We start from the raw sequence: 17,143 nt of genomic DNA on the forward strand, positions 1-17,143 counted from the left end.
TACTCATCTTTATTTCCTTTCTTCTTCTTGTTTTGTGTTTATTTTGCTCCTCTTTTTGTAGGTTCTTGAGTTGGGAGCTAAGATTACCAATCTGAGACTTTTCATCTTTTCTAATGTAAGCTCTTAGTGCTATAAATTTCTGTCTCAGCACTGCTTTAGCTGTGTCCTACAACTTTTGATATGTTGTACTTTTTTTTAATATGTTGTATTTTCATTTTCATTTAGTTCAACATATCCTTTGATTTACCTTGGGACTCCCTCTTTGACCCAGGGATTATTCAGAAATGTATTATTTAGTTTGCAAGTGTTTGGAGATTTTTGTTTTATTTCTCTTATCAACTTCTAGTTTGATTCCATTGTGGTCAGAGAATACACTCTACAATTTAAAAATAATTTTTTAATTTAGTTTTTAAATTGATTTGGTTGTGTTGGGTCTTAGTTGCAGCATGCAGGGATCTTTGTCATGGCATGCAGGATCTTTCATGGTGGTGTGTGGGCTCTTTGTTGCAGCGCGTGGGCTTCTCTCTAGTTGTGGCGCATGGGCTCCAGAGCATGTGGGCTCAATAGTTGCAGTGCGTGGGCTTAGTTGCCCTGCGGCATTTGGGATCCTGGCTCCCCAACCAGGGATTGAACCCGTGTCCCCTGCATTGGAAGGTGGATTCTTAACCACTGGACCACCAGGGAAGTCCCTATAATTTCAATTTTTAAAGAATTATTGAAGGTTTTTTTTTAATGGCTATGGCTATGGTCTATCTTGATATATGTTCCATTAGCACTTGAAAAGACTGTGTATTCTGCTATTGTTGGACAGAGTGTTCTATAAATGTTGACTAGATCCTGTTGATCGATGGTAGTATTGAATTCTTGTATATCATCACAGATTTTTCTGTCTAGTTGTTCTGTCACTTGCTTGGAAGAGAGGTGTTGAAGTCTCCAACTATAACTGTGGATTTGTCCATTTCTGCTTTCACCTCTGGAAGTTTTTGATTCACATATTTTGTTCTTTGATGCATATTCATTTAAGATCACTATGTCTTTTTGCTGGATTTACTCTTTCATCATTATATGGTGTTCCTCTCTGTCTCTGGTAATTTTTGTTGTTGTAGTTCTGAAGTCTACTTTATATGATATTAATATAGCCACTCCTGTTTTCTTTGATGTTTGCATGATATGTATTTTCCCTTCCTTTTACTTTCAACCCATGTATATCATTATATTTGAAATGAGTTTCTTGAAGATAGTGTGTAGTTGGGTCATATTTTTTTATTCAGTTTGCCAGTCTCTGTCTTTTAATTGGTTTATTTGGACCATTTACACTTAATGTAATTATTGATATGTTAGGGCTTAAGTCTGACATTTTATTTTTTTGTTTTCTTTTTGTTCTCAGTTTTTTTTCTCTCTTTTTCCTGCTTTCCTGTGGATTTCTTGGTCTTTTTTTAGAACTCCATTTATATTTATCTATAGTGTTTTTGAATGTATTTCTTTGTATAGCTTTTTTAGTGGTTGCTGTAGGCATTATATTACATACATATAACTTATCACAGTCTATTGGTGCCATCATTTTACTAGTTCATGGTATAGAAACTTTATCTCCTTTGCCCTTCCCCATTTATAGTATAATCCTTGTGAATATTTCCTCTATATACGTTTAGAACCACATTAGTGTTACAATTTTTTTTTTTAATTGTTTTAGTTTTTTTTTTACTTTTATTTTATTTTTTTTGCGGTACGTGGGCCTCTCACTGTTGTGGCCTCTCCCGTTGCGGAGCACAGGCTCCGGACGCACAGGCTCAGCAGCCATGGCTCATGGGCCCAGCCGCTCTGTGGCATGTGGGATCTTCCCGGACCCGGGCACGAACCCGCGTCCCCTGCATCGGCAGGCGGACCCTCAACCACAGCGCCACCAGGGAAGCCCCAGTGTTACAATTTTTTATTTCAACCATCAAACACAATTTTGAAATCTTGAGAAGAAAAATGTATTGTGTTTTCCTATATTTTACTGTTTCCATTTTTTTCTTTCCTCTTGAAAATCCAAGATTCCACCCTTTATCATTTCCTTTCTATTTAAGAGAAATTTCTTTAGTCATCCTTTTAGAGTAGGTCTGCCTGCCATTTATTCTTAAAGGATATTTTCACTAGATATATGATTCTGGTTTTACAGTTCTTTGCTTTCAGCACTGGAAAGTGTTGTGCCACTTGTTTCTGGCCTCCATGATTTGTGGTGAAAAAATCCGCTATTATTCTAATTGTTTTTTCACTATAGGTAATAAGGTTTCATTTTTCTCTTGTTTACTGTTTCCAAGATTTTTGTCCCTGTCTTTAGTTTTCAGAAATTTGACTATGATGTGTGTTGGTGTGGACTTCCTTGAGATGATCTTCTTTTGGGTTTACTCTACTTGAATCTGTATATTTATGTCTCTTGCAAAATATGGGAAATTTTTAGCCATTATTTCTTCAAGTACTTTTTTAGCCTCACTATCTTTTGCCTCTGCTTCCAGAATTCCAATGACATGAATGTTAGCTCTTTTATTATAGTTACACAGATCCCTGAGCCTTGGATCACTTTTTTCAATCTACTTTCTCTCTTATGTCAGATTGGGTATTTTCTATTTCATGTTATTTTATTTTATTATTTTTTGATGGGGGCCATTTTTAATGTCTTTATTGAATTTGTTACATGAGGACCACCCTGAAATGGTATAGAGATCCAGTTCTGTTTCCAATAATTGGCTTCCGGCCAGAGAATGAGTTATGTTTAAAGTAGTTCCAAACCAGGTGAGGATGGAGAAATTATCTGTGTCAAGTAGGGGCAGGTCAGCATGAATGGTGAAAAGTTGTGACCCCTGTTTACAACTGAAGTCACATATCTCATCTCAGTTTGCCCTGGATTTTCCTAGTTTCAGCAGGGGAAGTCCTGCATCCAGCAAATTCCCTCTGTCCTGAGAAAACGAGGATGGTTGGTCACCCTAGGAGAGTGTGAGAGTTACCTCAGCACATTTTCTGGTTGGCTCTGGGGAGGGAAGAGGTTGAGAGGGCATTGGAGTGGTTTGAGATCATTGCTGGGCTGTCCAAGTTTGATTCTTCAAAGCCTTGTACAGTTGAGGGCTTGCTAATGTATGTTCTCCTTAAGGCAGCAAACCAAGGAAAAAGATGGGTACTCTCTGGGCCAGGATCTATGTGTCCTGTTGGTTCTTGCTCCAAATTCTCACCCAATCTATTTTTTTTTCAGTCAGGGGTGGGTGAGGTGGAGGAGCTCCCATTGGGTTACTAGGACCAGTTTGAAAGAAGATTCCTTGATCTCTGTTCATTGCCCCCTGCCCCCACCCGCGTTGTCTGACCCTGTGTCAGTGGTAGAACCATGAACACTGTCTAGTTGTGATTTAGATACTATGGTAGGTGAAAAGCTAAACTGACAGCTGTATAATGTGGGTTGAGGTGAAATACACATTTTATAGCAGGGTTTCCCAAAATGTGCTCTGAAATTATCTTTCCAAGATCACCTGGGGGCTTATTAAATACAGATTCCTAGGCCCAACACCATAGACTATGAATCAGCAGATTCGGGGAGAGGACCAGGAAAGTACATTTTTACAAGCACCCCATGTCGTATTCATGAATCCTGACATTAGAGGACCACTTTTCACTAGTTCTATACTATTTAGGTGATGTCCAGAGGATATCGGGGGAAATCTGTATCCGATTTTACTTCTAGTTGGAAGGGCCGTGAAAAAAATATTTGGGACTTTGAAGGGCTTTATCATATATTGTCATTCTGTTAATTGTGTGACATTAAGGTTTGGGTAAAATTTAGAAGAGCAATAGTAGAAATCCCCGTGACACTTTACTGATGCTATTCTTTCTACTTTCAGCAGTGGAAAGAGAACTTGAGTGGAAAATGACAGAATAATATCTTCATCGCAGTTTAACAGCTTTTGCTCTCAGCTTTACAGGCCTCCCCTAGGATTGAAGGGAAAATTAAATGAGGGAAGTGAGTCAAAATCACAAAGAAGAGAGTACTTGCTACCTATATTCTGAAACAGGGCTAAATTCCCAGATCTTTAAGCTATTTTTTTTGTTGTTGAAGTCAGCATTTTCTTTCCTATTAACTGCACCTGCTGCCATCAGATGTCTGGTATTTTAAAAATCATATCTACTCTAGAAAGAGATTTATTGCATTTTAAATCCAGATGACATCTTAGCTGGGAATTAGGCTTTTTTCCCACCTTAGGCAGAGCTACACTTATATAATAATCTTTTGCACAAGCAGAGAGTGCTACTGCTCTGTCAGTTGGCTGGTAAGTTCAAACTCCAGATGTGACTAACATGCAAAATGTGATTCTGGGAGTGCTGGTTTGATTCACTGTTACTGGGGCTGATCTGGAGCTCTGCTTCAGTTGGCAGCAGTTTTCATGGTGGTGGTGGTGGTTATGGTGGTGGGAGTGGCTGGACAGTAGGGCCTCTTAATAGTCAGGATTAAATTGAATGCCTAGTTAGTCTAACAATGGCCCAAACTAAGGATAATAAAAGTAATGATTTAGAAGTATAAATTTTTTCTTGTTTATAAATTACCTTTTAAATACATACCAGTGAGGCTATTTTGTGCTGGTTTTCGTCCCCTACTTGCAGGGCACCAGCCCTCTTCAGATTCAAATGGGACATTTCACATGTGCTTTCCAAAGTCTGGTTGCCCATGTGAGAGCCACACATTTCCTTTTCCATTTCAACCATCAGGCTCTGATTCCACAGCTGACAGTGTCTTGAGATTATCTCCTTCCCCCAAATTCCCAGAAATTTGTCTCTTTTCATCTCCTTGGGTTCAAGGCGCTGGCTAAAGTTTCTCATAAAGTCTCCGAATTCTTCTTTCTTGAACAAAGGGGGTCGGGGAGGGGCTATGGGACCAGAGTCCTCCTGGTACAGAGTGGTCCAAGGTCCTATATTATATGGTGAGTCAGGAACACCATATTTCAATCAGATGATAAGAGTGTGAACTTACACATAGTAAAGGAAGAGATAACACGGAGAGGTAAAAATGTGTTGTGGAAGTATTATGATCTGGTGGGGATCTGACAGCTCTGATTATCGCCCTTCCAGCACAGAATGGCAGATGAGTGTGCATTGTCATAATTAGCCTGTTGCAATTAGGATGACTTCACAGATATTTGTTTTAATTGACTTTAGTAATAAACTAAATGATAATCTTCTCAGATAAAAATAATTCCACAATGACTGTCTAGGTATCACGATATATCATTGTTTAAAGTAGTGTGTACTTTCTAAAAAGAAAATCTGTATATGTCTCTAGGGCCAAGTATTTATTACATCCTTATTATTGTTATTAATTATTAATAAATAAAATCTATTTGTTAAGTCAATAATTATATATCTGTATTTATAATTACATATATATACACATATATATAAAGCACTTTATACATTATTTAAAACAGCGTAATTTAAACCAAAGTTTACTCATCTAAAACCGACAGAGGTCATGAACAGTCCACTTTCTCCACTGTCCTGGAGATTGATAGTCTGGACCTACATGAGTTACTGCAAATAAAAGCATTCTCTCTAAGAGCTGGTTCTGCCCAGGGAGTTCAGCTGGAACCTACCAGATTCAGCAGTGTAGCCCATTTAAGTGGTTGTTTGATGTCACACGTGAACTGCCTCAGGTGTGCATTAAGTGTAAGGTCTTGACAATAAGGATTTTTTGGTTTGTTCATTTTTTTTGCTTATTTATTTAATTTTTATAGTTTTATTTATTGATTATTTATCCTGTACTTACTTGATAATATTCTGACTATTTTGGGGCTAGGATAATTGCATCCCTTCTCAAACCTAAAGCAGAAGAACAAAGGTAAAAATTTATCCCAAAGTGTAGATAATAGGGAGGTACTTAAATGTCTCTGAGTATACAAAGTGTGAAAAATTCCTTTCTCTCTCTCTGTGTCTCTGTAGACTTTTCATAAAAAGAAAAGCCTTTGGAAGTAACTGCCCCGAAGTAAAAGAGATGAGTGTTGAAGACAGTGGCAGAGACTGTGCGTTGTTCTCTAGCAGCCTTTCCCGCTCTTTCCATAACAATGGAAACCCTGATTTTTAGATAGGCACAGGCTGCTCAGAGTAAAGACAGGCTCCATGGCAACCAGTGTGGTCCTGTAACCAGGGCAAAGCATCACGTGATAGCTTCCTGAAATTTTCCTTAAAGACAGTTGACACATGCTATCATTTTCCCAGCTTCATCCCTTTTTCCACCCTGCTGCCTGAAATACTGATGTGTTTCACGGAGTTTTAGTTGCTACCTTGGACTATGAGAAATGGGGCCCCCCTATTTGGGATGGTCGAATGGTGAACTGGAAAGATGTTGAAGATTTTGTTGGGCAGAGCCTCTGTAAGCAGCCCTGGACAGTCTCTGGATTTTTATATGAGACAGAAACACTTTTTTGCCTTGCTTATGCTACTGTTTCTTGTTTAGCCAAATCTAACCTTAAGTGATAACAATGATACAACCCTAAAGGAAGGGAGATTTCATAGCCTTTCCATGAAGTTTATTCAAGGCCTTAAGCATCCTTAAGGACAAAATATTACTTTTTATTTTTAAAAAAGTATCTTTGATGCAATCGATTCCTGTTTTCTCTTGTTCAAGCCTCTGAAAATGGAGAACAGTTGGTTGACTTCTTCCTCATAATAAATCTTTGTGGAACGTAAGGTTTTTGTTTTCACCTTAATTTTATAGCTTTTTGCCCATCAGTGGATTTAGAACTCTAAGTAATTATCCTTTAATTTTATGAAAAATATTCATAACCAGACTCTTTTTTTAGTAAGAGAATTAGCTATGCCAGGCTTGGGGTTCTAATTATGCCTGTGATTTGTTATTAGTGGGTTGCAACAGGTTTGCTCTTATGAAATGAATAAGCTGTTTGCTGAACTATGAAAGGAGACAGAGAGAGGGTATTTCTACTGTAACATCTGGGAAGAAGTGGTAGAAAATGGGCTTTCCCTGTGTGTGCGTGTGAGCGGGTTAGTAGGGAAAGCGGGGGGGGGGGGAGAATATCTTCAAAGCAAAACACTTCGTATGTTTAATTGCTGCCCTGTTTTGTGGCTTCCCGAGGAGCAGTAGGCTCACCCAGTGAGGGAGCAATGGGGGGAGAGAATATCTTCAAAGCAAAACACTTCGTATGTTTAATTGCTGCCCTGTTTTGTGGCTTCCCGAGGAGCAGTAGGCTCACCCAGTGAGGGAGCAATGTCACATTCCTCAGGTGCATGAAATGGGAGCCCGTGGCTGAGATGCCAGACACATTTCTGTGCCAGCTGTCTTTATATTCTGACTGATTCAGGAGACCACATTCCCTGCAAAACAGTCACTCAACACAACCTTTAAGGGACATGTAATTAAACACATATTAAGACTTCCGGGCTTCCCTGGTGGCGCAGTGGTTGAGAGTCCGCCTGCCGATGCAGGGGACGCGGGTTCGTGCCCCGGTCTGGGAAGATCCCACATGCCGCGGAGCGGCTGGGCCCGTGAGCCATGGCCGCTGAGCCTGCGCGTACAGAGCCTGTGCTCTGCAACGGGAGAGGACACAACAGTGAGAGGCCCACGTACTGCAAAAAAAAAAAAAAAAAAAAGAGTCTTCCCTTATTTCTGTGCCCCACACCTTCAGGCACACACTGACTGAACCTTTTATTTTTCTTTTTCAAGAACAGCTTTATTGAGACATAATTCACTTACCAGACAATTCACCTTTTTAGAGTGTACAAGTCAATGGTTTTTAGCATATTCACAGAGTTGGGCAACCATCACCACAATCAGTTTTGGAACATTTTCTTCAGCCCGAAAAGAAACCCCATACTCATTAGCAGTCGCTCCCCATTGCCCCTTAACCCCCAGCCCTAGGCAACCACTAATTTACTTTCTGTCTTTATGAACTTGCCTATTGTGGACATATCATACAGATGGACTCATATAATATGTGGTCTTTTGTGACTGGCTTTTTCACTTAGCATATGTTTTTGAGTTCATGTGTGTTGTAACATGTATCAGAACTTTATTCCTTTTTATGGCTGAATAATACTCCTTTGTAAGGATATACCACATTATCTTTGTTCGTCAGTTGATGAACATTTGGGTTGTTTCCACTTTGGGTCTGTTATGAATAGTGCTGCTATGAACACTTGTGTACAAATTTTTCTGTGGACCTGTGATTTCATTTCTCTTGGGTATATGCTTAGGAGTAGAGCTGCTGGATGTGGTAGGCAGCAGAGTGGTTCCTGCTCAGAGAGAAGAGATGGAGACTCAGAAAGGGGCCAACTTTGTCCTTGAGGGAGATGTTTAAAGTCTGTGCGTTGGAGCTGTAAAACCAGGTTGCCAAGTTTTCAGGTGAGGTGAGGGCAGTGCCAATAAAGTCAAAGCAATAAGTGAATATGCAGTATAACAGGGAAAGTAGTCTAAACAAATTCCACCATGTAGGTTTGGCTTACTAGCAGCTATTCTCATTTTAATTTTTGACCAGTCCATCAAGCAACTTATACTTTCAAGTCACTTCTGGATGTGTCCTAAGTTCACCCTGCCATCCCAGGGTGAGTTACTTTTCCCTGCAGACAGCTGCAACCTCACTCTATAGGACCTTCCTAGATTCCACCCCAGAGCATTGGTTATGCTTGTGAACTCCTTGTTCCCTGCATGCACATCTCACCTGGAATTTTGGGATTATTTTCTCATCTCATAGCTTCCTTCATTAAGCCAAGGTTTTTCATAAATCCATTCCACCAGAGGTGAGATAATTTCCGGGAATGAATCTTCGGTCCTTGTTCTTAGCATCCAGGGTAGCAGTATCAGGTGTTGTCTCTTCCTACAGAGGCAGTTTGGTGCAGTGGTTTCATCCTGACTTTGGAGTCTGACTGCTTGGGACTAAATTCCAGCTCCACCACTTCTTATTTCTATAAACTCGGGCAAATGACATAACCGCTCAGTGCCTTAGTTTCTTTATCTGTAAAGTGGGATTAAATAGAACCTATCTCATGAGGTTCTTATAAAGTGTGCATGGTGCATGCAAAGCCTTAGGGAGTAAGTGCTCGCTGAATGCTGGTGAGCTGTCATTCTTCCCAACATCAGCACCCTCTGCTTCCATTCCAGTTACTCCAGCCTGGACGAACAGGCCCACAGGCAATGTGGTGGGAGGGCAGTTTGCTATATTCTCGTCCAGGCTGAAGCGTCTCTGCCCTCAGTTTCGCACCAGGCTGGAAGCAGTGGTTTGTTTGCCCGTGGGGCATGCCGATGTCTCCTCTAACTCCTTTTTGAGTCTCCTGGCTCTTCACAGCAAAGGCAGGCATTTTCATTTTATTGGAGCTGAGGAAAATCACACTTTTATGATTACTTGTCCTGCTCCCCGAATTGATTGCAAGAAACCATGTCTGGCACGTTTGATCCCTGTTACTGTCTCAGGCGATGCTTAGTCTGTGCCTCCCCGGACCCCCTCGAGATCCCCGTCCGTCCGCTGCCCTTCCAGCTGGCAGAGGGCCAACTCCACCCCCAGTGAACCAGGAAGGAAGCCTGAGCAGCGTCCAAAGTCACAGTGGCCTCAGGCAAAGGTGGGAAACACGGGCCCCACCCACCTCTCCTCTCAGTGTCTCTCCCTCAGTGTCAGCAACGCGCATGTCTGTCAGGCTGGGAGCCAGGAGAGCCTTTGCCTCTCTCCTCCCCACATAGGTGCCTACCTGTCCTAGGAAAGGAAGTTCCCCTCAGCCTGCTGTCACTGCCGGAAAGGGAGCAAAACATAATTCCCCCAGGTGGTAAGGGCCCAAAAGCCCAGAAATAGCTGCATTTTAACAGTAGACTTTTGGAAATAGAAAAATTAACCCCCAAAGCTGACGTTTTCAGCATCATACCAAGCTGGATAGACGTAGAGAGGTGTGCGTGAGCAAACACATCTTCCCTTTCACTTCTTTGGTTTAGAAACAAATTAAGTTACACACGTGTATTATGCCATCCGCCCATTCCACTTTGCTTCAAGTAATCAATGGTGACAGCCTGGGGTGTATCTTTCTATGTATTTCTCTATCTTCCTGTAGGGACATGCCACAGTTTATCCTAATGATGGGCATTCAGGTTGTTTTCAATTTTGAGGTCATGGTCAGCAATCCTTCAGCAAAACGTAGCTCAGTGTACAGCCTTATATATTGATTCTTTTATCTGTAGGATAGTTTCACAAAAGTAGGACTGGTCAAGGTACATGCATTTAGTAGACACTGCCAGGTTACTTTTCATTCACTATAGCGATCTACTTGCCCACCAAAAACATATAAAATGTTTATATCCCCATACCCTTTAATACTTGATCTTATAAATTTTATTTTCGCTAACTAGTGGTGGGAAATGTTTTCTCCTTTTTATTTTAATTTGTTTTTTTGCCATTCTCTGAGGGTACCCTGTGTCAGTGCTCAGAGTTCTTTCTTGGAGGCTGACCCTGCTGGCACATTTGCAACTGCTTTCAGGCCTCCACAGGCTTCCGTTTTCTCCAGGCAAGAGCTGAAGAAGCAGCTTTAATGAGCATATGATGGATTTTAATCATAGAAGCTCATTGCACCGTATGAATTAAAAACCATCGAAAAGATGGATTTCATGTAAATGCCCTTTGGAAAGGTTACAGGAACAAGAAGGAAACAACGTGTGTGCACAGATGCTTTGCCCCAGCTTTGCGGTGGTCACGCTGTGGGCGTGCTGCCTTGCTCTACCCTGCTCTCTGCAGAACCTGTAGAATCCCCCTGCAGAAGGGGAGGACCTTCCAGTGGCCAGCATGTCGGGCTTAGAGAGAGCAGCACCTAGAGAGTTAAGGACTCCTAGGGCCCAGCAGCTTCTGAGCCTTTCTTGCACCTTCCTTGCTAAAACTAAGTCCATCTTCCTGTGTGGTCCCCCTTTCCTGAGGTTTTTCTAGTTTTCAAGCATCCCTAGGTCCTGTCTTTACTCCAGCTATGGAAATTTTTTCCAGAAGTATACTCCCTCTCAATGTCCTTTGCTGAATAGTAAGTTTTTCTAGAAGTGACTTCCCACTTCTGCTTCTAGCCGGTACCCTCAATTCCTCATTCCTTGTTCTGCTCTGGCTTGCTCAGACTGGATGTTTCTTGGATCAGATTTGTACCACAATTCTGGGGACTGATTTGTTGTGGATTGCAGCTCTCCTCTGAGGCCTAAGGTTTTTCTCTTTTTCCCTCTTCTGCCCCTCTGTCCTCCTTATCTGGCTGGTGAAGTAGGCACCCCAGCGCAATTCATGCTAGCACTCTTGGGGGTGCTTGCCCCTCACAGAGGCAGTGTATGTAATCTGGGAGACAGAGCATGATGTACGAAGTATGTCTACTTGCCTGACCCAAGTAGACCTGTTACTGAGCTTATGGTGGACTAGAGCAGTGTTCAACCCCAAACTGGCTGAAGTGCTTTCCAGAAATGTTAACAGTAATCCATTCTGAAAAGTATATGCCCTACCAGTGATGGCTTATCCATGAAGCCTAGGGCACTGGGCACAGGGACTACCCCTTCTGGATCTTCATATAACTGCTCACCCACTGATTAGCAAAAATCCATGAGAAGTGATTGTGCCTGCTACAGGCAAAAATTTTGGAGGAAAATATTCTGTACACATTGCTGGTGGAAAGGAGAAATCAATGTCACAGAAATAGAAACACCAGAAAATAAGCATATATGTACAGTATTTATTGCAATATTATTTATAATGGCAGAAACTCATAAACAAAGTGAATGCCCATCTAGAGGACAAAGGGTGAATAATAAACTGTGATATATTCATATATGTCTAAATACAGTGTATAAATTTACGAATAAATAGTGAGAAAATCACACTAGTGTCCACAAAGAAGAACAGTATGTACAAATGGTATACCGTTTACATAAAATTGTGTTTATACACATATAGAGGTGTATTAAAAGATGATGACCAGAATATTAATCATGTTTATCTTAAGGTGGTGGGATTCCAGGTGATTTTTCTTTCTTCCTATACTTTTCTGAACCATTTGAATTTATAATAGTGAACATGTGTTAGTTTAAAAAAAAAAAACACTCAGAAATAAACTAAAGCTGGGACTTCCCTGGTGGTCCAGTGGTAAAGAATCCACCTTGCGGTGCAGGGGATGCGGGTTCAATCCCTGGTCAGGGAACTAAGATCCCACATGCCACAGGGCAACTAAGCCCGTGTGCCACAACTACTGATCTCATGCACCTCAACTGGAGAGCCTGTGTGCCGCAAACTGCATAGCCCACACACTCTGGAGCTTGCACGCCGCAACTAGTGAAGAGAAAACCCACACGCCACAACTAGCGAGAAGCCCACGTGCCACAACGAAGAGCCCGCACGCCGCAACAAAAGATCCTGCATGCCTCAGCAAAGATCCCGTGTGCCGCAACTAAGACCGGTTGCAGCCAAAGATAAATAAAGTAAAAAAAAAAAAAAAATCTTAAAAAAAAAAGAAATAAACTAAAGCTATTTTCATTGTGAAAAAGCTGAGAGATAGGTAGAGGAAGGAAACGCAGAGGTTGCAATGAGTAGCCAGAATCTTCTGGCTTTTCCCAAGGCACGTGATTCAAGAGATTAAGACAGTGTCTTTTATGGCAATGTCTTTTATGACCTTGGAAGTCTCACTGTCAGTTTTGCTACATCCCATTGTTTACCTATTTAGTTGTGGGAGAAGCCTACATGGGGACATGAATACCAGGAGGCAGGGATCACTGGCCATCTTGGAAGCTGATTACCATAGGGGGGCTGAAGGTATTGTTTTTCCCAGAAGTCTTAACAGTTAGCAAAAATATCTTTTCTCTGCACAAGATTTACATAGTCTTATGTGGAAACAAGTAGGTATAGATGACTCTTCCAGGTTCCTTCCATTCATGTGAGTATATAAAGTCAATTAAATGTTGTAGATTACCTTCTTATTCCTATTACAGCATTATAGAGTTTCTACTTGTAAAAAAGACAATTTAAAATGTTGTAGCATGTCACTGTTTCCTTGACCATTGTATATATGCTCACTTTTATTTCCTTGGGGTAATATTAAAATTTGTTGGCTAATATTTATTAGTCAATGTTCTGCCTTCGGCCATGGTGTTTGCATGCTTAAACCTTTATAAGAATAATGTCAGAGGCAAGACTAATGGAAACTGGAGCTTAATGAAAGTGAACAGATTTTATATTTTATCTTATTTATTACTTCATTCACATTGAATCAGTGACGTTGACTACACTCTGAAAGCCAGTAATTTACAAACACACAAAGAGGAAAATCAATATCTAACAAGATAAAAAGTGCTTCCCCTGGGGCTTCCCTGGTGGCGCAGTGGTTGGGAGTCCGCCTGCCGATGCAGGGGACACGGGTTCGTGCCGTGGTCCGGGAAGATCCCACGTACGGGGCGGCTGGGCCCATGGGCCATGGCCGCTGAGCCTGCGCGGCTGGAGCCTGTGCTCCGCAACGGGAGAGGCCACAACAGTGAGAGGCCCGCGTACCGCAAAAAAAAAAAAAAAAAAATGCTTCGCCTGGCCTTTTGTTTCATATTGGGGAATTAAGAGGTCACATCTCTTCATTGATCTTAGTGCTTTACACAAGCTAATAGTATTTCATGCTGATTTTATTTTGAACCAGCAGGAAAATTACATGATAAATGACTCAGTGTTCTTCAAATCAGCAAATATTAGAGAAAAAATACAGGAATTGGAAGCTGCTTATTCATGAAATGCTAAAGGAGAATTCTCCTTCTCTGTTTATCTGTATCACTGTGGTTACCATAATCATGAATCCTGGATTCTTGGAACGTGATACAAAGAAAAGAAACCTTTTGTCCAGTTTTCAGCAATGTGACTAATGAATATTCAGGCACAGAAGGCCTTGGTTGCCTTAAATAGTCACTGGGAAATGCACGTACAAACTAGGTCTTGGCGTGGAGATAAATGGAATTGAAATTATTCTCCCTATTATTTTGCTCTCAATTTTTGTCATCTCTTCTCTCTCCATCCTCTGCTACTACTTGAAGGAGAAAAAGGGGGAAAGAGAGAAAGAGAAATGTTAAGAATCTGCTTTCTGAAAGGTGTAATTGCTGCCCATCCACGTGCCCTTCACTACAGGTATTTCCAAAATCGTGTTACACCTGCAAGGCCCCTAAGTACATCTTATTGGTTCAGTTCTTGCCTCACAAAGAGTCATATCCAAGTTCAGAGTCTAGACTGAGGCTGTCTCAATTATCAGGCTCCTTCCTTGTTACCCGTGTGCCAATCCCCGCTTCTTACAGAGCTCTTGGCTCCTAGTGTTTTATCTGAGCATTTATTTCATTTTCTTATGTTGTTGGTGGGCCTTGATGGGCTGTGTGCTGTAACTCATCTTTTCAAAGTCTCTTGTGTTCTATTCCCCACTGAGCTCTGACTTTCAGATCCATCACTTCCTTCCAGAGCCTTCCCTGCCTTGACCATGTGTCTCTGGCCCTGGCCTGGATCTGGCTTCCTCCAGCTTTTATACTATCTGCTGCTCTGGCTCTCCTGGTCCCAGCTCCTCACTCTACAAACACCCCTCTGCTGCTGGCCTCCTCTTTCCTTGCAGGAATTGGAGAAAGTGGTGAAGGAGACATGGGAAAGTCTATTCTAGAGCAGATGGAACCTCCCCGCTAGTGAGGGAGTGGCCCGAAATCTGTTAGGAGAAGGTTTAGAATTGCCATTTCTTGCCCCTCACCCTCCAGCCTCTCCCCTTCTCCTTCCAAACTCAGCTAAAAAAAAAAAAAGCAATGGAGTTTTCAACTCTGAATTAATGTCATTGTCAGATTGTGCCAGATCATAAGGAATAAGAGACACTCATTTCCAAAATCTTATTCCTCCACCTCACATCATCCACGCTGGGTCCCCGTGGACTGAAGCAGGATTGGGCTCACTTTCCTTTCTTAGCCCTCTAATTATCTTACCCTTGTGTTCTTTGGAAATAGTTCCAACATAATTTTCCCTTTCAGACTGCATAATTGTAGTTACTGGAACTGAGGGCCTAGGAGAATAGAATGCATGTGTATTCTGTGCACGTTCACTAGACTAATTATAGTAGAGTGTGATGTATCGTTGAATACATCACTCTCAGGCTGCTCTGACACTGTGTGCTGGCAATGGGGAGATAGTAAACATTCAGCTTGTTGATCAGAGGCAGTTGGCATCAATAGATGTACCTGAAAAACTGAGTACACAAAAAAAAAACATTCTGATAATTCTGATAGAGTCATATTGAACTTCAAGCTTTTATTCATTCATTTATCTGGGTATTTATGAAGCAACTCCTAGATACAAAACCATGGTTCGTGCCCATGAGGGTCAACAGAATTTCCAGATAAGGTTCTTCTCAGGCTTCGTAATCTCACAATATTTTATGGGAGAAATGACCCCTCTAGGCTAATGCTATAGGAATGCTGCAGAAGATACAGACCCTGCCTTCAAAGACTACATAAGCAATTAGATGTAGACAAGAACCTCTTAGTAGGATGGCCTGTGGAGTAGACATTTAAGGCAGTGAACTTCTCCACTTAATCAGGAATATCTTGTTAGCATATGTGCAGATCCAAGGGGAGCTTGTGTAATGAGAGACAGAGTTTGATAACTGGTTTCCTCCTCTGCCCTGGAAGCTTTCTCTATACACCTACTGAGGGGGAAATGGAGCTTGTGGTTATTAAACGTTCGAAGCTGTCACAGTTAGATGGGGCCAATGATACTGAGACTCTTGCCATATTTTGTTTTCAGGGAATAATATACCTTTCAGGGAGGTTAATCTATTTCATGTGAGAGATCAGAGAGCAAGGAATCCTGTGAAGGTATGAACATTTTCTGGTTAGTTTATATGGAAAACATCTGAGTAGTCAAAGAAAGGGACAGGGGCTTCCCTGGTGGCGCAGTGGTTGAGAGTCCGCCTGCCGATGCAGGGAACACGGGTTCGCGCCCCGGTCCGGGAAGATCCCACATGCCGTGGAGCGGCTGGGCCCGTGAGCCATGGCCGCTGAGCCTGCGCGTCCGGAGCCTGTGCTCCGCAACGGGAGAGGCCACAACAGTGAGAGGCCCATGTACTGGTTAAAAAAAAAAAAAAAGGAAAGGGACAGTTATCAACTTCAGATTTTGTGCATCTTTCTTCTTACCTTTTAGATCTGTGTGTATCTTGCTGTGTGTTGAGAGATGTGAGGGATTGAGCTAGTTTCAGGGGCATTGCGACTTCCATGAGAGAACCCCAGTGGCTATGGTCACTGGGATCTCTGTCTTGATTGAGTTGCCTTACCTTTGGGGATACCATTGTTGCTAAAACATATGCACATTTGTTGCAGACTTACCTAAAATTCTTTGTGCAACCTCACAGGAGCTGAGTGGAAGAGGCAATTGTTGGAGTCTCTTTCTATATTCTTATGTATTACAAAACAGAATCCTGTTAATATTTTATCTGAATTATTCATTGGGAACACGTATTCTAAGGGGAAACCATCCAAGGTTAGATTGGGGATATGTATTTCATAAGATGCTTTTCATTTAAAGCAATTATTTGAAATTCACCATGAATTTTAATAAACTTACTACATAGCTTCTTCCTGCTAATCCAATTCCTGCTTAATTGGAACCTTCTGTATCATTTCAGAACAACCTCTGGAATCAGATTAATTGTAACTAAAGTAACAGTTTTCTCACGCTAATAATGATCAGTTTAAAAAGAGTTGGGCAGATATTAGGTAGTTTAATCACAAGTTACAGAAAATTGACACTTCATTAGTGAGGGAGAGGCTCAAACTTTTAGACTCAGAGGAAGAGCAAATTGTATTGAAAACCACCAGGCACAGCGCTCTGGCTACAAGCTTGTTTTCCTCCACATTCTTGCTGCGGCCATAATTCATAATAATACCAGTGGCAAAAAGCTACTTATCACCTTGCCAGTGCTGACTCTCTGGGTAGCTGGGAAATTTACCCACATAGATTAACGGGAGAAAGATTTTTTAAAAATCAGAATAAGATAGAATCATTTTTAGAACTATTTAAGCTTTCCTTTGGAAGTGTGAACTTTGTAACTCAGTTTGAATATTTGTGTCCCCAGGTTCACAGAGCTTAACAGTGTCTTTTTTTTTTTTTTTTTTTTTTTTTTTTTGGGG

At 41.4% G+C, this 17,143-nt stretch overlaps 1 protein-coding gene across 2 annotated transcripts in view; it reads left to right on the forward strand.

Annotated features, from left to right (window-relative positions):
- The window catches only part of GPR176 (G protein-coupled receptor 176), a 90,450-nt gene that overhangs the window by 59,108 nt on the left and 14,199 nt on the right, over positions 1–17,143 (forward strand). Inside the window, exon 2 of one of the 2 annotated variants that reach the window (XM_007460189.1) lies at positions 12,524–12,540. The exons of the other annotated variant lie outside the window; for it this stretch is intronic. Coding sequence (XP_007460251.1) covers positions 12,524–12,540 — 17 coding nt within the window. The remainder of the gene's footprint in view (positions 1–12,523; positions 12,541–17,143) is intronic. 2 annotated transcript variants of the gene reach the window in all.

This window comes from Lipotes vexillifer, unplaced genomic scaffold (genome assembly GCF_000442215.2).
Source record: "Lipotes vexillifer unplaced genomic scaffold, Lipotes_vexillifer_v1.1 scaffold408, whole genome shotgun sequence".
Taxonomy (NCBI): domain Eukaryota; kingdom Metazoa; phylum Chordata; class Mammalia; order Artiodactyla; family Lipotidae; genus Lipotes; species Lipotes vexillifer.